The 26,547-nt window shown below is 37.2% G+C and overlaps 1 protein-coding gene across 4 annotated transcripts in view; it reads left to right on the top strand.

The window, feature by feature from the left end:
* The first annotated feature begins 373 nt into the window (after positions 1 to 373).
* EML5 (EMAP like 5) overlaps positions 374 to 26,547 on the top strand; it is a 113,650-nt gene continuing 87,476 nt past the window's right edge. For 3 of the 4 annotated variants that reach the window (XM_027673236.1, XM_027673228.1, XM_027673221.1), the window contains exons 1-4: positions 374 to 694; positions 21,352 to 21,511; positions 24,982 to 25,080; positions 25,639 to 25,707. In XM_027673236.1, the coding sequence (XP_027529037.1) occupies positions 498 to 694; positions 21,352 to 21,511; positions 24,982 to 25,080; positions 25,639 to 25,707 (525 nt within the window). In that variant the 5' untranslated portion in view covers positions 374 to 497. The remainder of the gene's footprint in view (positions 695 to 21,351; positions 21,512 to 24,981; positions 25,081 to 25,638; positions 25,708 to 26,547) is intronic. The other variant, XM_027673215.1, reaches the window with a different exon arrangement.

The raw sequence follows: 26,547 nt of genomic DNA, 5'->3' as shown, positions 1-26,547 counted from the left end.
GGGGGAGAAGACACAGCCGCGCTTAAAGAGAAAATAAAGTAAAATAAAATAAAAGGTAAATTAGACAAAACCCCGCGTCATGGCAGGTGAAGGTGAAGCGCGTTACCTCTTGCCCGGTGCCCGCCACTACCGGCAGCCGGTCCCCGCCGCGCCCCCTCAGCCCCGCGGGCCCGCCCGGCCGCTGACAGCGCCGCCCTCGGCGCAGGCGCAGCCGGGGCGCGGGGGGGGCCGGAGCGGCGCCGCGCCCTCGCTCCGCGTCCCGGGCGGTGTCTCGGCGCAGCCATGTCTGGCGGCGCGGGGCGGCGAGGCGCTCTCGGGCGGCGGCGCCCTCTGTGAGGCGGCGGCGGACGCGCGGCGGCGGCGGGCATCCATGTCGGCGGGCAGGGATTAGCGCGGCGGACAACGAGCCGAGCGGAGGGGGCGGCCGGCCCGTCGCCCCCTTCCCGCGGGGTCTCCGGCTGGGGAGAGCCGTACCCGGCCGGCGGGGGCGGTTGGACATGGCTGACCGGAGCGCACCGAGCTGCCACCTGCGGCTGGAGTGGGTCTACGGTTACCGGGGTCACCAGTGCCGCAACAACCTCTATTACACGGCGGCCAAGGAGATCGTCTACTTCGTGGCGGGGGTCGGCGTGGTCTACAGCCCCCGGGAGCACCGGCAGAAATTCTACCTGGGGCACCAGGACGACATCATCAGGTACCGCTTGGCCGCCTCCCGCCGCGGGCCCCGACCCCCTCTGGCTGTCCCGATCCCCACAGCCCGGCTGTCCCGACCCCCACAGCCCGGCTGTCCCGACCCCCTCCGGCTGTCCCGACCCCACAGTCCGGCTCGTTCCCTGCCCTCTCCTCCCTATGCCCCGGAGCGGGGCGCGGGTGTCCCCACGCCGCCTCCTGCCCCCGGTGCCGTCCTGGGCAGCGCCGGCGATCCCGCGTCCCGTCAGCGCCGCGGGGACCCGGCGAGAGGACCGGGATACATCAAGGACAGTCAGCGCTCCCTCACCGCCCCCCCCACCCGGGCATCGCCGTGGGTAAAAGCAGCCTGGGAATGGCTTTTGGCTGTCGGATTTCACGGATCGGGTCGTGTTCCCCCCACCGCCGCCGGTGTGCGGTGCCGAAACTTGCGCGGGCACCTGTGCCCGGCGCGGCAGCCCGAGGGTCGTGGCTCGGTCCCGGCCGCCCCTGAATGTCAAAGGGCCGGCGGGAGGAGAGGCGGTAATCGCGTGTGTGCCCCGGGGCACTCGGGATGCGGAGGAGGTTAATCTGCAGCAAGGTAGACCTTTGGCTGGTGTTAAAAAGGCGACGATTACATGGGGAATTAGTGGCCTGCCTATAACTCACGCAACTTTTAGGGTAATCTTAAAAGAACAGCCTTTCTTGCGAAGTTGAGGCTTCTTCTGCAGCTCAGTAGTTCACTAGAAAGGGATTGTTATCAGGTGCTGAGTTCATAAAAAAAAAAGAATAATTAAAAACTGATGTTGCGGAAGAAATGTGCTGGTGTCATTTCTTAAATGTATTTCCACTCCAAGGATGCTTTCATAAGCCTAGTGGTGCTGTGAGATCAATGAGAGAATTTGAGGAGTATGAAGGGCAGATGTGAGCCTGAGTCATCGATCTTTTCCCTTCCAGTAGGTGTCATTGCAGATGGATTTTGAATTCTGATTGCTTTTGCTCTTCATGTTGGGGCAAGAGCTAGCAGCCGATAGTTTTGTAGGTCTTTTGGAGGTTTTACAGCACAAAATTTGTTTTTATGATGCTTGCTGCTCCAAGGCATACCCTCTGTGTGTGTTACTCACATGAGTAACAGGTATTGCCTGCAGAGAGCATAATAGATGTTATGTCTTTCATTTAAGCTTTTAGACACACTAGAAGAGTTGGTCATTACGGCCACTTTTTTCCTTTGTTTAAATCTTCTTCTTGAAGAAATTTAAGTAGTTTTGAAGTATGACTGTGCATGAAGGGTGTTACTTGTGTAGTATATTTCTCCTTGGTGCTAAATATGTGAAGAAAAAAGTAGTCAGACAATGTACCATTAGAGACCCTTTACTAGAGGTGTCGAATCAGGAGTTTGAATCACTGTTATTTGCATCATTTAATGCTTTAACATTCTCAATTTAATCCAGGAAAAACTGTTTTCTTAGGAACTGCTAGCCATCTATGATATTGGGTGCTGTGGGAAATCCAGATCTGCAGCTTCCTATTGTGCTAAGGAAGCGATGGCTTACTACTTGTTGTAAGGTCACTGTAGTGTAATGTTACACATTTAATACTTTGTATTCATGAGTGCTTCTGAATGACACTGTTTGTTTCAGTAGCACTTCTTATAGCATAAGAATTACATGTTTGAGCTACAACTGTGGTAACAGTTCCTTGCTCAGTGTCTCTCAGTTTTGGTACAATGTGCTACATTTGGCCAAAATGTGGCAGAACTCATTATTTAGAATAGTACTTAAAAATAAAATAAAAAAATCTACTGGAAGTCAGCTAATCAGAGGGAAAGAATGTACCTGGTTTGTGTGGGAATGTACTTTGAATTGTATAGTACCATGACCCAGCATACTGGAGTTTCTCTTGCTCTGAAGTGTACTGATGTTGCGAGAATATAATTCTAAGTATGTTAAAGCATTACAGGTTTATGCAATAGAATTTTGCATGCTTCTTAAGTGCAAAAGCTATATAGAAATACTAGTATGTCTTAAGAAGAATGCTTGATTTAAAAGCAGCATGGCTATTCCTAATAGTAAGATTACAACTTGCAGTGATCAGTCTTTCACATGCTACTTTTTCTAAAAGCAACATTGTACCACTTAAATGTCATCTCACACTTTTCATAACTAAACTTGGGTACCTAAACATACTAGTTCCCAAAATTTAAAGGAGTCATAATATTAGGTCAAGTATTAAAGGTATATAGAGGTCAAGTAGTAAGAAACAAAAATTAATATACCAAAAGGCGGGTGCAAAAATAGGATTATGTAATACAGTAATCAGTGTTACTCAGTTTTCTTTCTGTAGATAACAAACTCAACTGTTGATTGCAAAAGAATTCATATGTTTTGTATTTTAGTAGGCTCAGCAAGTACTGTCCAAGTGCTGGGACATTTGTGAGTTTTTTAGTGAAAGCAATGGAAGGATTGAGTGCCTTTTTACAAGTGTGGGATCTCACTTGTGAAGCTCTGGTGTCTGAAAATCTTACATGTTTAAAGAATCAAACTTTCATGAGCCCAGCTCCATAGCTACAAGGACTAAACAGTAAATATTGCACACTACATGGTAATATTATTAGTACTCTTCATTATGAGAACTTTTATACCATTAGCATGCTTTGGATGATATTGTAATTGTAAACATCAATCAGGAAGAGAGGAACTGCAATTTTTTCAGTCAGAGACCATTTCTTTGTCTTTAGTAATAGCAAACAGTATTAGAGTAATGGACTGCTATAGGATATTTTCCGTTGTAAAAAATCCTTCTTGCACCAGCAGTTAGTGTTCTACTCTGAAGTTTTGCCTCCTTTTATCAAACAAAAGCCTGTAAACCTCCTGTAAGATTTTTTAATATTAGATGTTTTAACAAAATTTATTTTCACTATAATATTCTCAGTTTTAATTGCAGTGTGCACACCATGAACCCCTCAGCCTCAGTTAACTGTGCAGTGAAAGCAAGAGAGCTCTCTTTCAGTGTTTTGTCCCTCAGTTCTATCAAACACTCTTTTGAAATAGAAGAGGATAATTAGGATCACTTAGGACCTCTATCAGTCTGTTTTTGTTGTTGTTGTTGTCTTTGTTTGTTTTAATTGAACAATCTCAGCTTTAAATCCATCTTTAAAAGGACTTCTCTTGCTTTCTGGTGAGCTTTTGCTTTTTATGTTTTGGTTTTTATCTCTTCTGGGAATTTCTTTCCAGAAATCAACTCACTATTCTGGAGGATAGAGAGTATCTGTCTTATTTGTCTGCTATTTCTTACACATCTGCATATTTTATTGTTGAGATCCAGGTTCCATGTGAACACTTGTGGAACATGCCACTTAGATGCAGAAATGCTTTGGAAATTTGCATCTTTTGGGAGTGCTGATATCTGAGTTTCTTGCGTGTTCAGGAGTAAATAAGGAAAAAAATCTTGCATATGAAACCTCAGCTGACTTGCTTTGGCAGTGCTATATGTTGCCAGCAGCATAACTTGGACGTCCACTGTGTTTGCAGAAGATAAGATGCCCTGTCCAGCCTTGGCTGTGTATGTGTAGAAGATACAAATTTTGAATGAACATGCAAATTATTCCTACAGAGCTACTGATTTAAACTGTGTGTTCTCTAGGATTTCATGGGTCACCAAACTAGCTTGTGAGGTGTAGAATGGTTTGCTTTATGATAAGACAAGGAAGAAACTGTGTGTTGGTGTGTTCAGGTTAGATCTTGCCATTGTTCTCTCCATAATTTTATTGATTTAGAGGATCATAGGTTATTTAATGTAGGCTGTCCATCCTGTGTCAGAGAGACCTCAGGGGGATCATATTTAATCCTGATCTGTAGAAAGATTTCAGAAGATGCCTCCTCAGAGTGTTAACTTGTCATACTGGAAACTGATGCTCATGTTGAGGCTCCTTATTTGTCTGGGCTAAGTCCTCTTTATGTATTTTACTTTTTTTATTTAAGGTGAGAAAATTGGAAACCCTGAACTCATCCACCCTTTTAAATGGCTGTCTATTGCCAAAAGCCTTTGATGTCTCCTGGTCTATTCTCTATGTTGATGTGCTTGAAGGACACTTCTAGAATAATTTTTTTACATTTTTATTTATTAGCTGTGACCATCTTTTTTGTGACCTTCAGAGTATTGGAATTTTACTGGGAATTAACTTTTCATCTGGCATTGATGATGCCATTGAAAAGTAAAAGCTCAATCTGAGGTTAAACCCGTGCATCTTTTTGAGATCTTTAGCAGACTTGACAAAAATGCATATTTTGCTTTATGTGATGTCTGTTTTGAGCTCAAACTTTGCATTTATTTGTAATTCTTCTTTTCTACCATTATCTCTTTGCTGGTGCAAAACAACTGCACAACTGTGCTGGTCACAGAAAGAAGAGGAATTACATTTCTCTGTCAAAAGGAGACAAATGAGGAAGGGTTATTATCTCTGTCCTACTTTTTAATATCCATCATGTGACTAAGTGAGCAAATAATAGTGCTCTTGTATATTATTCCTAGAACTTTATAATCAGTAAAGTGTGACTACTTTAGTAAGATGTTTGTGGTACATTTAGGGTTTGTAGCTGACACATTTTATACTAGTAAAAATGGTTGAATTTCTGCTGATAATGGCACCTATAGCTCTGCTGTTGAAGAGCCATAGGCTGTATCTAATAAGTTCATTTTCCTTCTTGTCTAAAATCTATATAATTTCCTTCTCTGGGACTAAGTTGGGGGAAAGAAATCATGTATCTTCTGCCCTAGGACTCATGCAGAGTTCTGTTTTTAGGGCAAACATAACTTGAAGAATTATTCAGAAAACACTGAAATTCTTTAATATTAGTAGTTATAGTACCAGAAGCTACCAGATACCCAGCTACAAAGACAGAGGAGAAAGAAATCTTTCTACTTTGAGTTCGATTAAAACATGTGGTTCTTTTCCCCCTTTGTGCTTCTCTGTATCCAAGACTGTAGAGAGAGAAATTGCATGTTTATAGGGAGCAGAGGTATATGCAAGACAGGGGACAAGAATGGCAAAGCAATTATCTGTATTCTTACAGAGATAGTGTTTGGCTGTTTCCAGAAAAATGCTTCACTTGTGTAAATCACAGCTTTTCTTAAGACACTTTTTCTTATTTTTTGCTATCAACTCTGTAGGAATCATGTTGAACTTTGTTTTCCAAGAAACAAAAAGAAGAAGCCCAACCTCTGGCCACTGAACGGTGGTCTTTCTAGACACTTTATTTAAGAGTGCCTTTTTTTTTGTATTTCAAAATTCAGCTCAATCTACAAGACATTGCCCTGCCTAAGATTTTATGATCTTTCTCCTTTATTCTACGGCAAAATAAACTATATCTTTTTAGTGTCAACATTTCTAAGGTTCTAGTGAAAATCAAAATCACTTCTGCTCCCTAATGTTAGTTCTATTCACCAACTCAGATTTATCTACTTATTGTTGCACTCTTGATGTTAGTCTAACCATCAACATCTAAGAAATCGTTGGACTCTGTCAGCTGCTTTCTAAGACTGCTCCTGGATAATGCTCTCAGGGAGGCAGGTCCAGGCTTCCTCTGTGTGACTGTCAGCTGTGGTTTGCAAACAGAAATTCTAGCAGTGCAGTGATTAGTCACATTCTAGTTTTGAATGGCAACAGATCTTTTCCTCACCCTCTCTTTTTGTTAACTATGCATTGTTATGACTTTGGTTGACTAGCTGTTGGACTTTTTAAATAAAATGCTGTGTATTTCTACCACCTCATTCTATGAGAGAGGCTTTGTGCCTCTCTTTGGTACCTTTTCATTAGATTGTAGTAATGAAAAAAATTATGAAAGAAGAGATTATCTTTTCTCAGAAAAAGAGCCAAACAGGTTTCACAAGAATATAGAAGGAAATTGTTTTCTTTCCATCTTTTCTATTCCCCCAGTAGTCTGACACCCTAAGATTCATCCTAGTTCTAAAAAACCTCAACAAACAGTTGAAATAATTGTAAGTTAAGGTGTCTGCTGTCAGATTTATTGTCTTATTCTTGTCTAGAATAAATGCTGTATGTCTCTGCCCTAACTCCAGATGACAGTCAAGCACTAATGTTAAACAAGTATAGCTACAAAATTTTATCAGATGGAATTCTCTTAATTGGTTTGGCAACAGTTCTATGAATTTTCACAAGGAATTTCATGATTAGTTGTGTATTTTGGATTTCAGGGAATGTAACTAAATGAATAGCACAGTTGCCACATAAGGAGAACTTTTTTAATTATTCATTCCATGTGCAGCCTGTTCTGTCTTTTGAATTACTTAGGTAACAGAGGAAAAACAAGCTTCAGCATGGGACGAATTGTTTGTCTGCCCTTGAATTTTATGCAGTCCAGATCTTTCTTTCTAAACCCAAAATCTGTTGTTTATTCATTTGCAGAAAGGTAATCTCCCAAATTATTTCAATAATCATAGCCATTGATGAAGGCCGTCCCCCTTTGCATCCTTTAATAACTGTGCTGGAGGAGAACAAGAGTGCAATTAATTTTAACGTTATGCATCAAATGTGAAATGGGTCATGCATAGAAACACATCAAAATGTTGCTTGTATAATGCTTAGGAGACCTAGAGCGTGGATACATTCTGGATTATTAGGGACAGTGTTAGGAAACCAGTCTTTGTTCTGAAGTCCCAAAGAAAGTCTGTGGTAGGAATAGTTCCCCTCTATAAGTATTGTTGAGGCTGCACCTGGAGTACCGTGTCCAGTTCTGGGCTCCTCATTACATGAGAGACGTGGAGCTACAAGACAGTCCATTGAAGGGCCACTTTGAGATTCCATTGATGGTTAAGAAACTGGACCATCTCTCCCAAGGAAAGGCTGAGAGAGCTGGGACCATTTAGCATAGAGAAGAGAAGGCTCAGAGGGCATCTGATCAATCCATACAAACTTTCCCTGAAGGGAAAGTGTAAAGAAGATGGAATCAGACTCTTTTCAGTGGTGCCCAGTGACAAGTCAAGTGACTTCCCAAGCAAAAATAAAAATTGTAGGCCCAAGCTGTACAGTAAGAGCTTCCAGAATTGGAAATTCTGTTCCAAAGCTTCAGTGTTTTGACTACCAACATTAATTTATGATCTTCCCACATGCAAATTCAAATAAAAATAATTTAATGTAAGTCTAGTTAAGGAAATAATTTTTCAAATTATTTTTTCTTGACGAAAATTAGACATTGAGAAAAGATCGTGGGTTTTTGATATGCAATGGAATGTTTACTGCAAAACCAAATACTCTTAATAGTTCATTTTTCTGTAATGAAAAACAGGCTTTGGAGTGTTTGCTGTTGGGTTCCTGCTCAAATGTGACACCTGGGGTTCATTCCCCATTTGCACTTGATGGGGGAACTGCCTTCTTCAAAGAATGAAAGCAATATAGTGTTGAAACCATGTAATGTGTACCATTTCAAGAGATCTATTACAGCAACTCAAATCACTTGAATGGGTTAATTCACCAAGCTATTGTACTTCCTTATTAAGGCATTAAGGCATTTTTCTTTTCCGAATATGATATTTGGAGGGACTGATTTCTTTTTTTCCTCAGAAAGTTTAGATTTCCAACTGAAAAATCATGTCTTTCCCTTAGCTTATTCTTGGGCTTATATGGTGCAATGTTTCATTTGTTTATACTAAAGATAAATCAGTTGACTCTCACTTCATCACCTCCAGATGATCTCTAAGGACATAGTTTATATTCCTCCGTTGAAGAAGTCATGACTTAATAGGACCTAAATTATGTCATAATTAAGCTAAGCAGTCCTCCTATAAGCCTCTAGCTTAAGTATCTTTTGTCTGTCTATCAGTCAAAATGGCATTTTTTTACAGCAGAAGCACTTGGTAGGACAAGCGGTGAGATAATTCCCCTGATGACCATTTTATGCCATGCTTCACAAGGACAAAGTCCCAGTTAAGTGCTGACTAGCTTTTCATGTTAAGTGGTCTCAAGTTGTCAGATCTGTAAAAGTCTGGAGGGAAGATTCATGTTCATATCTTAAAGAGATCAGAGGGAAAGAGGAAAGAGCATGATCTGCCTCTTCCTTGAGGAAAACCAAGTTTTCTGGGTGGTTCTAGAGCTTTTCTGGAACATGTTCTACCAGGCTGAAATATGTTTTTTGAGGGATTTATTATTGAATCTTCATTACATTTTTTTTTTTTAACCAAGAGCTTTGTGCATCATCTTTTAAAAAATATTTTGCTTGGATTTGGTTTGATAAAATGAAAATATTTTAGGAATACAAGATATTTCCTTGATTCAGATTGAAGTGGGGCTAGAGTAAACCTGTTGCTTAATACACCTGCATACCATTAAAAACTTTATTTTTCCTAATTAAAACAACATGAATACTAATATCAAAAATATGCAACCAGAACTGAACATCTAAACCATTCTAGAAGTTGATTAAAGTAGATCGACACAGCAAGGAGCTACAGGCTTAGGAGCTTGCCTTCATGCATCGTGCTTTTCATCGCCAGCAGTCACATCACCTTCTGATCTGATTCTGTCAGCGCTCACAGGCAGGGTCAGGTCAGGTCAATACTTAAATGGGAAAACGTCCTGGTGCTGTAGAAAATGCTTTTCTTGATTTGGTAGTTGGGTCTTTTTCTCATAGCTGTTGCAAAAAAGTGAGGCTTTGGGACAACGTGTGAGAAAACCAGGAAATGTAACCAAAGGCTTAAGAGTATTTAATTTTTAAAAGTTTTGAAGTAATTTCTGCAGAAATTTTGAGGTCTGCTCTAATCTTTCAGCTTTTCCAAAGTACAACCAAAGCAGTTATGTTTCTGTTTACCTATGTTTTCAATGTTATAATTTGTTAGTCATTCTCTTGATATAGGTAGGAAAGTAGATTATGTTCCTGGCTGAATTTTAACAGCATTATGAGGTTAGCTTATTGTGTTAACAATGTTCTTATGATAGTGATAGGCTATCCTACCCTAGAAACTTGGCATGTTTCAATGATATAATTCTTTTGAAGGGTTTGTATGAAGTCAAATGTTTGGAGTTTTAAATGCAAAATTTGAGGTTTCAGTTAAGACATAAGTTAAACTTCAGGTTTAGAAGTTAATTATTAAGAGTTGATTTTTTTTCCCTCTGTAATTGTTTTAGGTTGAAAACCATAGTGTACATGTTCTGTATGACATATCAAAAAATTAGTTTAGATTTTACTGTAATTGTTAACACAAGCAATATAGGCTTTTTAAGAGATACATACTTGAAGCAGAACCTGAAATAATTACGAAGAGAAGTTTTTAGTTTTATGTCATCTACATTTTGAGGTTTTTAAAGCTTAAGCTGACACTGACATTAAGCTAAAAAAGCTGGAGAATTTAGTTTTACTTTATATAATACCTCAAGGGTTTTTTTACTTCAAGGTGTAGTTTACCCAGTTTTTCAAAATGTTATTATATCACTTAAAGAGTTGTGTTTGTGATTTGGGACAGCACTTTTATCTATCACTTAATTTAAATGAAAAGTAATTTATTATTCATAAAAGTGGCAAAGCTGTCTAATCTGGACTGATAAAGATTAGTTATGTGCTCATATTAAAATTTAGATTTGTTACAAACTTAAATTATTATGCTGTTATAGTATTATCAAGGAAATTGGTTTATTCACAATATATTTATTTTACTTGGAATGATTTATTGATTTTGGCATGGTAGTCAGAACTACTGAGCACTTGAAATAGCTTGCAAAGGAAAGTTATAATTTTCCTTGAACTTAAGTGTCAGAAAGTGAAAGTTCTCATAGCCATCTTAATAATTTGATTTAATGTTTAACTGAGATGCCACTGAATGTTCTTTTCAAAGTACATGTATTCAAGATTTTCTGCCCAGGGAGATGCTGATGTGTCATCTGTAGTATGAATTTCCCCTGGTGCAACAGTGAAGCACCTTACAGAATGTTATAGATATGTATAAACTACCTGCATTAGGGCACAGATTGCTCTGATTACTACAAAAGACTTTAATTTCTACAAGCAATAACCAGTATCATTATTTGCATTGCTGTTGTAGCTACTACAATAGTCACGGACTTTAAAAATGCAGTGCTTCATTTGCACAAAAAAGGTCAGAATCAGCCAAGATTGCCTTAAGTCTTGGTAGCAAAAGATATGATTTAGTCAGGCTTATGATACCTATCAGTTTTATATTGTAAAAGAAACCACAAAGAATTCCAGTGTGTGCACCATCTGATAACACCACTACTGTACTGCATTTAAAACAAGATGTCTCTGTGAGACCACTGCTGTTTAAAAAGCAGGCTTTTTTGTTATTTTACCTAGCTGCTAGAGGATACATATATTCTTAAAACTCCAGAGAAATACTGTATCTCTCCTTAGAATAACTGTCCTCAACCTAGTTGCAAAAGACTCTTCTTTAACTAAGATTCCTCATCACTGCTGAGAGGCTTCCTGGTAGACTCCTTTTCTTTTGAATAGGATCTGTAAGATGGTGCCTGATGCTTATTCTTTTATGAAAGCCCTGGGTATTCAGATATTACTTCAGAAGATACAGTGAACAATCCTTTCAACCATTTTTCATAGGTTTCTAATTTCATTTCACTGCTTGATCCTCCAAACTTTTTCAGGGGAATTCCTTTATAATACCTATTGCTTTGGGCTGCAGACTGGGTGGATCTAGACCAGTATCTGTATGCCCAGGTCAGTCTGATTCTTTTCCTTTAAAAGCACACATCCTCTCATGTCAGCAAAAAAAAAACAAACCAAAAAACCTAACCAAAAACCTAAGTAATGAAACAAAAAAAAACCAAACGTGCAAAAACATCTTCAAACCAAACCTTCCATCCTAACAGCAATGTCCAACCTGTAATTGCTGAAATATTCATTGGATCATATTTGATAAATATTTTTGGAGGCTCCTTTTTGGAGGTCTTGGTGTTGTTTGTCTGTGGATTAGCACTGTTTTGCATCAGAATGATGTTCCTATGCTGAAAAGCAGTGGATTTCTACAATAGGAGTAATAATTCCTCTTGAGCTGTGAACTGAAATGCCTCTTTTTCCGAGCCAGGGTAAGCACATTTGTTCACGGGATTTTTTTTCCACTTTATACTGTCCAAATATAAACAGAATTACTAGGTTTTAAAACAGGTTTATGGAAATAAAATAATGTTAAACATATGCTTTAGATTAGTTCCAAGAGATATTTCTGTGTTTGATTCAGCTGACAGACTGCTGAGATGCATATGCAGTCTCAGAACCAGGACCCTGTCTTCAGAAAATTCTCACCTATGCATCCTTCTAGAACAATCTGTACCTAATTGGGGCATAGCTTGTAGGATTTGTGGCTGGCACAGGAAAAAACTTGAGCAGATCTTGGCATTCTGTTCAGATTTGAGCTTTCCCCTTCCCAAGGACTGCTGCAACTTGGATTGGATGTTTCTCTGGGGTTTGAATTCAAGAATCAAGAGAAATGTGTCCAAAGAGTGAGTGCCATAACTTTGGAGAGAATAATGTCAGTTTGAACAAAGTGATGAGCTTTAGAGGTACCTGAAGGTGGTACTTCTACTGATTGTTTAGCCAAATCTGTGACAGATTACATTTAGGAAAATTTTTCATTTGCCTCTTACATTGTGTTGACTGTAGGATCAATTACATCTTAATTTTCCTCTGGCTTCGTATAAGGTATATTGATAAGATACTTGAGATAAAATTACATGTAAATAAAATGCTTGATTAAGGTGAAGAATTTAACTAAAAAGAAGAGAAACAACACTTAGGCAAAGGACCAGACCTAGTAATAAAGAAAATGTGTCCAAGCTGAAAACCCTATTTATAAATTGGTCATAGTTATAGTAAAATCATTGTGTTCTCACCTCTAGCTCACACTTTTCACTCCTGATTACTTATTGTATTTTTTACTTTGCCAGAATTGGAGAATGAAATTTGTATAGATGACATAATTTTATAACAATGTTCTAAAAGACTGGATGAAAAAGTATTGTTTTACTCCTTTGATTCTTTCTGTTTATGTGGTATATTTCTTGGGACTAAATCTAGTTGCATATAATGTTAGTTGCATATAATCTAGTTGCATATAATGTTAAAAATAAAATTTTCTGAATGATAGGATAACATATTTTATGAACAAAGCTCCTGAAAATGTCAGACTGTGTTATAGGTGCATACAAACATTATACATACATACCATTGGGAAAAAACCCCAAAACATACTTAAGGGTAAAAATAACTTAAAAGAATTTATGCATTTTAGTATTTTGAGGTGAGCGGTAGTAAGATGTCTCCATTTTATCAAGACAGTCTGCGTGCAGAATGAGTGGATTAATTCTATGTTTTGGTTAACTGACAACTGTATAAACCTTCTCTTGACTTTTAGAACTGTGTTAATCCCTGTTCCCTGTTTATAATCTCTCTACAAGAGCAAGCAAGGTGAATGATGCTTTATCTTAGATCAAGACAAGGCATCAGACAGCATTTGGAAATTGCCTGAAGATTTATTGTGGTGAGTGTGACATTTTAAGTGAAATAGCCTTCCAGAGTACTTGAAGAAATAACAGGAATATTTGAGAACTGATAAATGTTTTGGGTTTTTTTAGATCGAGGTCGCACATTAGATGATATTTGTGTTTTTAGTTACAAGTTCCTCTTCTACTAACTGTTTTTTCAATTACTGTTTCTTCTGCCATAGAAATTAATACCACGAAAATGAAAAGCGTTTGAAACATTATTCAGTAATAAATTAATTTTAGAATAATTGTGATTTTATCTTTTGCAGGTTACAGCATATGCTTATGATAATGAGTATTCCATTCCATTCCCTTACTGGGATTATTCAACTGAATCAGTATTCTGGAGATAAACATAATTTTTGATCAGAAGAGTTGTATTTTCTTGGAAGTGTTGCACATGAATGCTCTTTATCCATCTTCTCCATTTAAGTGGTTTTTAGTAATTAAGTTTGTGAGCCCACATGGACAACAGCTTTCATTGCCTACCAAATACACATTGACTTCTGAGTCCCTTTAGTATTGCATTTTCCTATGCTTCTTTCCTCTCTTGTTTATGGGTCTGGTACATGTGGGGGTTTTACTTGTTTTAGCAGATGGTCTTTTGTGTAAATACTTTTGTGGCCTCAATCCCATTTTTATAGTTTTTTTTCTAAACAAGGGTTCAGATGTTGTCCCAGCTTTAAGTGGTATCCTGGCTCTTCTCACCTTTCTGAGTAGGAAGTTAGATACTGGGATGGTAAATTATAAAGTGTTATAGAGTCCTTGGCTTTCTTTTTCTGTAGGAAAACACTTGTAGAACACCTGTAGGCCTGAACTTCTCAAGAACTTGTGAAGAAATCTAGCGCATCTGCAGCCTCCAGGGTTGGCAAGATAGTGTTCTCTTCTGCTCTAAACCTTCTTTGGTGGACAATGAAATACAGTCCATTGAAGCACAGAATGTTGTGCTTATCTCAGCTTTTTTCACTCACAGCTCTGCTACTGCCTTCTTCCCACTATTCCTTATTTTAAGCCAACTGCTAATTTTATCAGGATAACCTTTCTGTATAAAAGAACCTTTCAAAAATTGTCACTGATTACTCTGTGACTTCACTCTTGAATATTCAGATGATAAATTCTTGCACAGAGAAGTTTTTCGTTAATATATCCCATAGGAGAGAAGACTGAATAGCTGTTTAATATACTTGGCCAGAAATATGAAAGGAAATTTTACATTCTGTGATTTTTTTTTCCCTATGTAATACTAGAAGATCTAGTATAAATTTCAAAAATAGTAGATGGAAGACTAGTAGTGAAAAACTGTTGTAAATCTCCTATAGAGATGCAATGACTGAGTGAAGAGTTGTTTGAAGCGTTTTAGTGATAATGAAGAAATTTTGTACCTCAAGCAAATTTATTTCTTTAACTTCTGAGGTCAGAAGCATCCAAAATAACCTTTTTCTGAAAAGAAATTTTTGAAATGATCTTGACTAAGTAATTTTAACTGTGGGAAGAATTTTTGTCATTCAGTTTCGTTTTCTAGCCTGAATTTTGTTACAAAATTTATTTGAAATTAATTCTGTTCTGATTTTATAGTGATAATTCTCTCAATTTTCCCATAATTAAGTGGCTACAGTGTAATAATCTTTACTGAAGTAGTTTCTTGGCTCGTAAACTGTTTAGAATGGGAAATCAATGTTTCCACCTTGATTTTAGGCTGCCTTGGTTTGTCAATCTGTGATAGGTTTGTAGGTTTGTATGCTTTTCACCATATGTATTCAGGAGTGAAGGACTGCTTTCTAACTTTGTGAATGACAAATCCTAACCAAATGGTTTAATAGTGCTTGCTGATTTGTTAAGGGATCTCTTTCAGGTCATCAGATCTAGTGACCCAAAGGAGCTGAATAGCTGGACTGCCTCCCTCCTGAGTTACTGACAACTGATTGCACTGCCTCTTCTCTCCACAGATCTTGTGTTTCTGGGTTTTTTTTCCTTTTTTTTTTGGCCTCCTTTTTTTTATCTTGTTGCTAGTACTAGGGGAGTTATGTTTGTCAGTTTAATTATTAGATATAAACTTAAGTCCGTGCATTGTCTTATGAGGAAAGAAGGAAGTTGGATATTTTTTGAGGTGGGATTCCAGTCCTTGGTAACTTACCTTCAGGCTTTAGTATGTCACATTATTTTACCACCAGTTATTATAATCAGAATTGCTTCTTTCATATGAGTAGTTAATAAAGAATAACAGGACATTATTTATCTCCAAACCATTCTGGAGTGTATTATATTTCTAATTTTTATGTGAGAAGATTTTTTAACTAAGAACATGCAAGTAATTTTGCTGTCTTCTTTTTCAAGGGGCATATTAGAAAAGAAATTTTTTCCTCAGACTGTGAAAACCTGGTGATTAAAGTGTCAAGATCATGTAGAATTTGTAAAAAACCACCAACCTCACTCAGTTAAATCACGAGGTTTCCTATTGGCACTGGCAAAATCATTCATATTTGAAAATAAGGGGAATATCTTTATTTTTAATCATTTTTTTATGAATGGTTACTCTTACTAGAAAGCTGAAGCCAGTCCCTTCCTGAGCAGTGGAGGACATGACTAAGGTAAAATCTGTATAAAGGGCATCTGTATAAAGGAGCGTACAGTTCCCATAATCTCTTTCCTCAGTTCTCATACTGGATGAGTTGGGAACTTCACATCGGTGTTGCTGTACTCACTGTTTCACTCTTTGAAGCTCATCTGGGCTTCCCCCCCTCCCCCCACCTTGGGTTTAGGAGCAGATAGGAGCCCAAAGCAATCTTTAGGATTCTCTAGGTTGTTTATAAATGTTTCTTATTAACAAAAAAACATTCAGATCCAAGAGGAGAAAATATGGAATGGTAGTGAGATAAACTGCAGCTGGGAATAATCAATGTACACTTTCAATTCACCCTCCCTCTCTCCAGTTCAGACTCTCTTACTTTGAAGTTGGATTCTTTTGCAACTTAAGGAACCTTCAGAAAGCTATATTTGACATTATTGGTGCTGTTACAATAGCTGTATGGAAGACCCAGTAGTGATGCTCTATGATGAATACTGCTTTGTTTTGTCTGTGGGAAGTAAGTGTGCTCTGACTTGATCTGTTTAAACTTTGATGAGAGATGTTTGCTGATTACAGCTCTTTCTGCTCTAGAAACTTAAATAGTGTGACAGAAATGGTTTGTAGTTTCCCCTGTTACTCTTTCTGGGGTAATGAGAATAAATTACAGCAAACAAAAAATATTCTCAACTGAATGTAAAATTCTGTAAACATACAATGAAAATGTTTTGCTGTATTGACACATAGAAACAATTTCACAATTGAAATTTACTAATAATTAATAGACATCTGAGATGCTGTTATTTTACTGCAGCATTCTTCTGTGCATTTTTACTGGTGCCCTACTTTTATGAAGCTCAGGAGTAGTCACATGAATATATTCTTGGATTTTCATCCAATATTGTTGCTAAGGAAACATCATCTTTAATACTGTATCCTTGTCTGCAGCTTGTCTGTATTAATCAATGCCTGTTAACGCTCAACACAAACCAAATAAAGATAAAAAAAAAAAAGCTTAATTTCTTTTATTATAAAGTAGTTTATTATTGACTATTCTCCTTCAGGATCCCCTGCCACTACAAACCTCACACAAATTGTAGGGTCTTGTCCATGGCTCTGGTCTCATCCCAAACAGACACAGCATGGACAGTTTTTATATTTTTTTTTCCCACAGGCTGCAATTAATATTTAATATAATAATCTAGCATAGGTATTGTACAGTGCATGGATCTGGTCAAAATGGTAGGAAATTCCTACATATTGCTCTAAAAGGGAGAAAGAACCTTTTCTGTATGAATTAAAAAGAGGGACTTGAATGCACCAAAGTGAGAAACATATCCCTTTTCAGTATACTGTTAAACTCTAGCTGTATTTTCAGCCCAATTTGAATATCTATCTAGGAAAAGACCTGTCATTCAGTCATATCAGTGGAAATCTCAGTTCATTACAAGTCCATCTATTTGGCTTTGTTGCAATAGTGACAGACAGGTTTTTTGAATTTTCTGCTTCTGAATTCTTTCAAGAAGTACCAAATTTTATAGCCAATTTCAAAATTAATTTGACTTAGCAGTTTATTAGCCTAATACCCGCTTTGTTTCATGCTAATGTTTGCTTTTTGAATGTGTCATTACATATCTGCCTCTTTGGAGACACTACATTAGATCTAACATCTGTTATTGAGAAGCCTAGGTCAGAAAGGCCAGAGGCAAACAAGAAGTCCTGAAGAACTTGTGTCATTAGGGATATCTGTTTCCTTTTTCGGACAAGCAGCAATATCTCATTCATCAGCTTAGTCATCCCTCAAGGAAGAGGAAAGAAATCAGGCACCAGTTTACAGTCTAACTGTGTGGGCTAGATGCAAGCACAGTTTCAGCAGCGTAACTTGGATAGGTCATACCAGCTTTCATTACCAGGGCAGTAAAGGGAACGCAAATCCTCTCCTCCTGAGTCCATAGCTTCTCATGCCACTAAGTAATCTCCTCCTTCTCCCTAGGAGAAGAAAATGTAAGAAAATATTCGTGAGAGAGTCAGTGTACTAAAGTCCACAGATCTCACAGTAACAGATTGGAAAGTTGCCTTAGGAGCTGAGCCACACTCTCACGCTTTCCTACCTGACCTCAGGAACTGACTGGATGGATGGTAAGCAGCTACTTCAGATACCATCCCAATAGCTATATGCTGTTAACACCTCAGTAGAGGTGTGTTGAAGATCTTACCTGAGGTATCCAGAGACAACTCCAACTCATTGTTTGATCCTGTTAACTGCATCGTGCCCATGAGTTAGTGTAGTCTGTGTATAGCAAATGTTTATGGTTATCCATTTCTGGGCACCCATTCTAGTTATATTTTTTCTTTCAGCACTACGAAGCTACTTACAGTGCATTGTTCAGGACTGTTTTAATAATGAAAATTCCCAAATATGTGAGTTTTATTGATGCTTTTCCTCTAGAGGTTAGACGAAGATACTGTATTTTTGCGTTATTTGCTACGCTTATAGGGATTGCTTAATCACTCATAGTACAATGAAAGAACTGAAAAGAGTCACCACGTTGCTTAGAACTGGGGTGTAATCCTTGAGTTTTGATCAGGACCCAAAATTTTAAGTCTGCATCGTGTCCCGTGGGATTAATAATAGCCAAGACTTGAATATTAAGGAAAAGCATTGTCTTATCATTCATGACTCATATGAAAACCATGTAAATAAGTGTGGCAGTTACTTTCTTACTGTTGGTAATAGAAATAACACTCCCTTGACTCTTTGCATGCTTCTCTTTTCCATCTGTTCTGATAGCCTGTGAGATAAAATACTTGCAAGTAGTACTTTAACCTATCCTTCACTCCTTGGTCTGTAGGAAATGGTGAGGAAAGGTGTTTTCAGGGAAGTATTTCTTCAGCCATTGCAAACAGCTCTTCTTCCCTTCATGTTGGCATTTTTTTAAAAAAAGCTTGCTGTTTTAAAGTATTTATTGTACATTTATTTTCTTCTACTGTCTAGAAAAGTTATTAGCAATTTATAATAGAGACTGAAGTGGTAGAGGAAGGACAATGCTAGTTCCAAAGTGTTGTCTGTTGGGATTAAAATACAGGTTTTGGATCTTAATTTGTGCTGCATTATCTCATATCAAGGCAGAATTTAAGTTCAGTTGTCTAAGCCAGTATTTTGCATCATGATGTAGAAAGAACTAATACTATGATATTGCTGTTAGTTATTATTTGCCATTTATTAAATTGAAAGAGAGGAAGCATTCTCTATATTCACTTAATATTCTTTGAATGAAATTAGTTGGCACACTTGGGCTAGGACAATATTTTCCTGGCCCTTGGCAGTGCCTTTACTGTTGTCCCTTCCATCTCTGATGCATTGCATTTCTTGCTTCTGGTCTTTAGTTAAAAACATGATAAGCTAATTTTTGGTTGCTGTGAAGTGTTTTCTAAGGCGTGGGGTGGGGTTGCTTTTGGATGTATGTATGCTCAGGGTGGTGCTTGAGTGTTTTTCAAAGTTGCAACTGTGGGGTGCTTTTTGCTTGTCTAAAAATGCACAGTGCACTAATAGCACAGCTAAGTACAGGATTGAAGAGGTCATGAATCAGACATGAGACTGCTGTGTTTTTTCTTTTTTCCTCTTAGCTTCTGTCTCTCTTTCTTTTTTTCCTTTCCTTTTTTTTTTTTCTGGTTTATTCTTTCCACTTCGTTTCTCAAATTTCTTTATTGTCCATGTGGTCTAGTATCTTTCTTTCTGTGGTGCTATTGTAAAAATTAGATCATTTTGGATGAAGCATTTTCTTCTCCTCCAGATGCTTTTCCTTTTTCCCCATGAGTACACCATCTGCCCGTGCGTTCTCTGGGAGATGTGCAGGTGTTGGTCAGGACTAGGTGGCAGAACTGAAGTGAAATGTGATAAGTTTTGCCTGCCAGCTCCTTTCTGCTTTATTTTTTATTTGCAAAGTTGCTCTGCCAAATAAAGAAGGGGAAAACTAGAGAAACAACTCTGGGAGTGAAACAAAGTGGAGAAATGTTGGTTGCTTGATCCTGGTCCTGAGCATAATGTGGAGTAGCAAAGGGCAGAAATTCCCTTTAAAGAATTGAAAGGTTCAGAGGCTTTTTACCTTTTTAACTTTGAAGTTAAAAGTTCTTCTTAGAGTTGTGCATGTGGAATTTGTCAAGTAGTATCAACCAACTGAATTGCTATTAAAACAGAAAAAATATAGAAGTGTATATACGGTAGTATGACTTCATTAAATATCAAGCATCTTCTAATGTGTTTTTTTCTGGCTCTTTTTATATATAGAAAACGTATGCAACTTTTGAGTTAGATATTTAATTTTCTGGTAATTTTCTGGTTAGCTTTAACCTTGCTATTTCTTCTATGTTTATGAACTCCCCTTGTCTCCACACTTTGAACTTCCTTTATTGAAATCTGTGTTCAGGTATAAGATCATCTTACCTTTGCAAATGGCTCAACCTTTCTCCTTTCCAAGTGATTTTGAGAAGATAAATACATTTACTGTATGTTGTTAGTGGTTCTGTCCACCAGTCTCTGAAGATCGTTCATTACCCTGTGAGTCATTAGGCTAAGAAATTTTTTAGGCAAATTAAACAGCCAACTTAGGAAATTTTGTTTTCCTGATTTCCATGTGGTATTTCTACATCATTTTGGACTGCTGTACTTAGTCTGTGTAGAATGTCATCAAGTAGTTTGTTTGGGTTTCTATTAGAATACATTCTTACCTTTCTGTATTATGAAAGCTGACTCTTCAGACCTCATGTCCTCCCTTGCAACTTGCTTGCACAAACAAAATGAAGAACTATCTTGCTGACTAGCATGCTTTCTAACTTGGTCCCAGATTTGGCAAAACAGTTCTGATGATCCTCAAGTGGACTTGGAAAATACAAAGCTTCTTATAGCTTTGAAATACAAGCTGTAAGAAAATTCTCTGCAATGTTAGAAATGCGGAAAGTAACTAGTTATTCAAAACCAACTATTCCCAATTGTTCTACATTAAAATTAAGGCATTTAGGATAATCTTCATTGCTCCTCAGTGTAGTCATCTGAATTGTAGTCATTGCACCTAGTCTAAGCTAGTCATGCTTTGGCTTGCTGTACAGTCAGTGGAGAGACAGCTTCAGAAGGCTATTCAGTCCTCTAATAAAAAGGGCATCAAATACTATGTGGAATGAAATACTTTTGGAGATGCATTGATCCATACTCCATTGGTGATAGATATGTAGATAGTTAAACACTAACTTCTCTTGCCCATTGCTTGTGTTTTTAAATGTTAAGAAAGAGAAAGAAAGGGAAAGTAAGTGTGCATGAAAATCTGACCTAATATAATAAATACTTTTGAAACGGAGGATTAATGGCTATTTTGTAATTAGTTTGAATTTAGAAGGCCTGAAGGTTTAAATTGAAGAAAGGGGGTGGTATGTACTATATTAAGGGAATTTTACAGCCGGTGTGGAATCTGTGATACTAAATGACTTGTTAATATTTACTGTCAATGAGAAAATATTGTAAAATAATTTTTAAGGGACAATATTAGTGCAACTAACTAGTTAAATATAAATGTTGCATGCAAAAATATTTTGTATCTTTTTTTGGCAGCCTTGCTTTGCACCCTGAACGTGTGTTGGTGGCAACAGGTCAAGTTGGAAAAGAACCATACATCTGCGTGTGGGATTCATACACTGTGCAAACTGTGTCTGTTCTGAAAGACGTTCACACACATGGTATAGCTTGCTTGGCTTTTGATTTAGATGGTCAGGTATGTGATTAATATTCTTTATTTAAACACTTGAATAAATATTTTATCTGTTAGAAATCTTGTCATGTAGCTTTTCTTAAAAAAAGAAAGTATATTGTCTCAAGTTTGATATACTTATTCTCAAGTTGAGGAAAATAAAATTACATTACTAATGAATGACAAATATTCACATTTGGCAAGAAAAGTATAACTTCAAAAGAGTTTTAAATGAATATAAGGTGGCAGGGAGGTTCTTGTGATCTGTGGGCCACAGCTCAGGGTTAGACCAAATGGTTGAAGATTGTGGACCCCCTACGCAGAGGCATGTCATGTGCGCAGAGTGGTAGCAGTACCATTGTGTTACTCATCTGGAACTATAAATATCTTCAGGCAGTATCCCTTTCTCTGCATGCACTGGTGGCTTTCCACATTTTGGTTGGTTGTTCAGACTCATTTGTCCTGGATCTAGGAGTCAAGAAAAATGTTTTATTGGATTATAATTTTGTTACTTTAGAACATTCTCTGAGTAGTGAATTGATTCTCAGAGCTGCTACCTATAATGGAGATTGTTTTTACCAGACCCTTGCTCCTGTGAGTAAAGAGGCTTTCTTGATTGATGTGTTAGAAATGGAAAATACACATTAGGTAGCAGCTGAAAAGGTATTAACTGTGAAAATCCTTCCTGCAGTTGTGCTTTCCTGGTCTACGAAACACTTTCCCTCCCACTCAGCCTTGCAATGCAATACTCAAATTTAGCTGTATTCTCAGTTCCTTTTGCTTGCTAAAAAGGTCAGTATCTTTTAGCAAGTGGGGATGTATTGTAGAGACCAGTTTCTATCCCTATTAAGAGAATATCAAATGGAGCTCTATTGAACACAGAGGAAAGCCTACTGATAGTTTGTTTCTGTTAAAACATGCTGTAATTGTTGTAGGGAATTTTCAAGTTTGTTGGAATGATCTACAGATTTTATCATTTAGGTTTCTCACTGTTTAGAAAGTCAGCTCCTAGAGTCAGCTTCTTCTTATAACATCATTTCTACTTCACTGCATATCTTTTCTTGTCTGTGTAAACTCGTGTCACTTCCTCACATAAATGGCCATAATAATTTAAGGTCAAGATGTATCAGATTAGGATTGAAGTCCCCTAATTTTTTTTGAATGCAGTTAGACATCCCCTGTGTTTATTGGAGGGTTTTGAAGGTAGATCTGCGATTTGTTCTAGGAGTACCCAGTACTGATTCTTGTGTCTAAAGCCATAAATGGTCAGAATTTAGGCTGTCTTGCTCAGCATTTCCATATGATCACCTTTTTTGTTGCATTTGTTAGAATTTTGCTGTCTTGAAGGAAAGCTGGATACAGATTTTTCAAGACCCGCATCTCCAGAATTGTGTCCCTATGAAAATACTATAAACCACAAATCCAGTTTAGAAAGATCTGCAAAACACTTGTTTATATCTTGCCCATCCTTTAAAATCCAAATTTGTCAATCCTTAACCAGGTTGTTTTAGCGGTTTAATGTTTGATGTTAAATATACTTATTTGGCATTATTTGGGTAAGGGTTAGGGTTTAGGGTAAGGGGTTAGGATTAGGGTGATGCAGCAATATACTGAAGTCACAACACAAGCGATTGCAATATGGATCACAAGAAAAACACGGTTCCTATTACTGATCTCTATAGGATTATTGTCCCATTGCTGGACATCTCCACCGAGAAGGAATATATGGATTGAAGTGAGGTCAAGCCCTCTTCAAAGTTTATTTTATTAGTTGTTCAGGTTTTATATTTCATATTGGGCTGTGCCACACACATGTTCTTCTCACTGACACTGGTCTGGCACAGGAGGACATTATTTATTCTTTATTGTTCTTTGTTAGTCAGGGGAACTTGATGATTCGCTGGTGCAACTGTGTTATCTAAACCCAAGGTTACCGTTCAGTCTACCTGGTGTTGAGAGTTCAACTCACTTTATGATACTTTATTCTCCAAGCTTGCTGGGTTTTTTGCTCTTCTCTGAGGTCTACTTGAGTGTGGATGTGCTTGTTAGAAACAAGATTTTCTAGTTCTTAGGAGAAGCAAGAACATTGTTTAATCTCCCTTGTCGAGCAGTCGGTGCCTGGAAAGGCTTCACCCACATTTTTATGATGGGTATGCAGTAATTGTAAAACTAGTCTGCATTTATACACTCATTCTGTAGTAGGACTGGAATTGAATTATTTGGAAGTGTAGCTGGAATTGAAACTGATGCTCCTTCCAACAATGTTTTCAAAAGTGGAATAGAAAGGTGAGACTTTGCAGTATTAATAAGTAAGAAGCATGGATGAAAATTGTATTTAACTTTTTTATTTTTCGTCTCATAATCTTGGATTTTTTCAGACAGTAAAGAAATTTGGTTATTGGGAATAGCTTCCTGTCTTTGGGGTTTGCTTTTGCTTTTACAAACTCACTTTGATAATCTACATAGAAATTGAAAATAAATTTGTCTTCAATGTGTGTAGATATTAACTGCTGAACAGTGAAAAAACTTTGTCTTAAAGATTTACAAAGCTTTTATTTATCAACATTGAGGTATCACAATTCATGCATAAACTGAACAAAAATACTCAATTTTCTTTAAAAACCAAACTCAAAATCACTCAGCTTCTTTTTATTCAATCCTGTTAGTCTTTCTGTTGATAATTTCTATAGGAAAAATAACATTTTGACTGGTTAACAGATATGATAAAGGTGTTGGCTAATATAGTCAATGATTTGTGTCAAGAAATCTGTTCAAGGTGTCTTCACAGTAAAGACAAGACAGGCTGCAGAGCGTAGGAAGATCTCAAACTTTTATTTTTCTATATTTTTTTGAAAAAATCTTTTTGTCCTTCCTGGTTTTACAGTTTAACTGGTTTCAAACTCTTTCTGAGTATTAAAGACTTCATAAAGACAAATTGTATGTTTGGGGTCTTGTTGGATTCTGTTTTGAGAAAAGATTCAGAAATAGTTAATCATACATGTCTTGAAGAATGAAGCAAAAGACTTTTAAGGCTTTTAATTGTTTATAATATTTTGTTTGTTTCCAAGAAGATTGAAGAAAATATTTTTTCTCTGTATCTCTTCAACTGGTAATATAAATCATTAAATTCTTCAAGTTATATGCAATTAAACACATATAGTTTTATTAACTTCAGTGATTTTACACATTTTTTACAAATGTGTCCTGACTGTTCCTTGCCATGTGTGCGATATATAATTATGTATATTAAACATTATAAATCATAAATACATTGTTATCTAAGAAGATTTTTATGATCGTGATGTTGTAACTGAAAAGATGCATCTATGGAAGCTTTTGCACAAGATGTAGCTTATGTTTTCTTCTATATCAAAATGCAGGTATTGCTTCTAACTTAACTATGTTAGGAAGTTTTTATCATTCATTCAAAATCATGATTCTATCTTTCATTAATATATTGAGTTATTTGTTTGTTTACTTTGGACATTTTTTAGCGTTTGGTCTCAGTTGGTTTGGATTCAAAAAACACAGTTTGTGTATGGGACTGGAGAAAAGGAAAACTGTTGTCAATGGCTCCTGGTCATACAGACAGAGTAAGTATAACTAAAGGATCTGAGTGTCAGTGTAATGTTAGTGTGTTAAACCATGTCCATGTATAATTACTAGAGCTATGTCTGAACAAAAAACATTTTATGTTTTAGAAATTGAATTTGCATAAAGTTTGGATACGTATTGAGATATATGAAGGTATTTAAGATATATGCATTTATTTCTAAAATAAAATGCATAACTCAGCACTTATTTGTGTATGGTTTGTTCAGACTTTAAGCATGTAGGGGAAGTGCAGAATTAATACACTTCCTAGACCCATATGGGAAATCAAAACGCAAATAATTGCTTGAATTTTTCTAGTCTGTAAATAAACCCTAATGTTGTTTTATCATGTGTTTTAATTATTCTAGGGGAAAAAAACCAGAACTCACATGAGATATACATTGCAATTTCAGTATTGAATGAGAGGATAAGAAAGATTCCAGTAGATCCATTTAAAGCATTTCAGACTCTCTGTTAATTTGCTACAAGTTTTTACTGTTTACTGTCCCATGCTAGAAAAGCCATCTTTGCTGACATCCTTGGTTTTTTTAATGCAGATATTTGATATTTCTTGGGATTTATACCAGCCAAACAAGCTCGTCAGCTGTGGCGTAAAACACATCAAGGTAATAAAATAAATGTTAATTCATAAAATATTTAAGATGCAGTAATATATACTCTATAAAATATATAAAATAGGATCTAAAAGGAATATGTGATGATAATATGGAAAGTTCTCTGTAAGAATAATATTACTTTTTAGGAACGGCAATCATGGATCACACCTGACTACACCAGACATTTTATGAGATTTATATAGTTGAAAACAGACCCTCTCTGCTCAAAAGAGTTTGTGGCCTGACAGAAGGAAAGCAGTAGGAATGAAACAGTTGTTAGTAGCACTATATGTCGTGATTGTAATATATCTTAAAATTTAGATTGTCTAAAACATGCTGTTTTAAATCCCTAGTAGCATAAGACAGGACGCACACGTTTAAGGTGAGTCCAGGTACTCAAGTTTCTGATTCTTGAACAGTGAATGAATTGTTACACTACAGAGGGGAAATGAGTTGAAAAACCTTTTCTTACCATTTGAGAGAGTATGGAGAGTAAGTGGAAGAGAAAGGAAAATGCTTGATCTTTCTTTTAATTCTTTTCCCAGCTGTTACTCATACTTTTATCGTTTGGAGCACTCTGTACCTGTTACAGGATTCATAATTTGGACAGTTCATGTCTTTTTCAAGCGTGCTTTGTTTCATCCATGTACCAACTACTGTGCAGTAGCTTTAACTTAAAGCTTTTTCAGCTTTAACTCTGTAAGCAGATTTATCAATGATTCACTGCCATGAAATATGGCTCCTAAAAAACGTCCCTGCGCTCTCCTGGGCAGTGTCTTCTGTTTTACCACATAACAGCAGTAGATGGCAGCTTGAAAGTTCTGAATTGTTCTTATGCGTACGTTCCCA

This window comes from Neopelma chrysocephalum, unplaced genomic scaffold, assembly GCF_003984885.1.
Source record: "Neopelma chrysocephalum unplaced genomic scaffold, ASM398488v2 Primary Assembly neopelma1_24, whole genome shotgun sequence".
NCBI lineage: Eukaryota > Metazoa > Chordata > Aves > Passeriformes > Pipridae > Neopelma > Neopelma chrysocephalum.
Note: the sequence above shows the minus strand (reverse complement) of the source record. Positions and strands in the feature narration are given on the sequence as shown.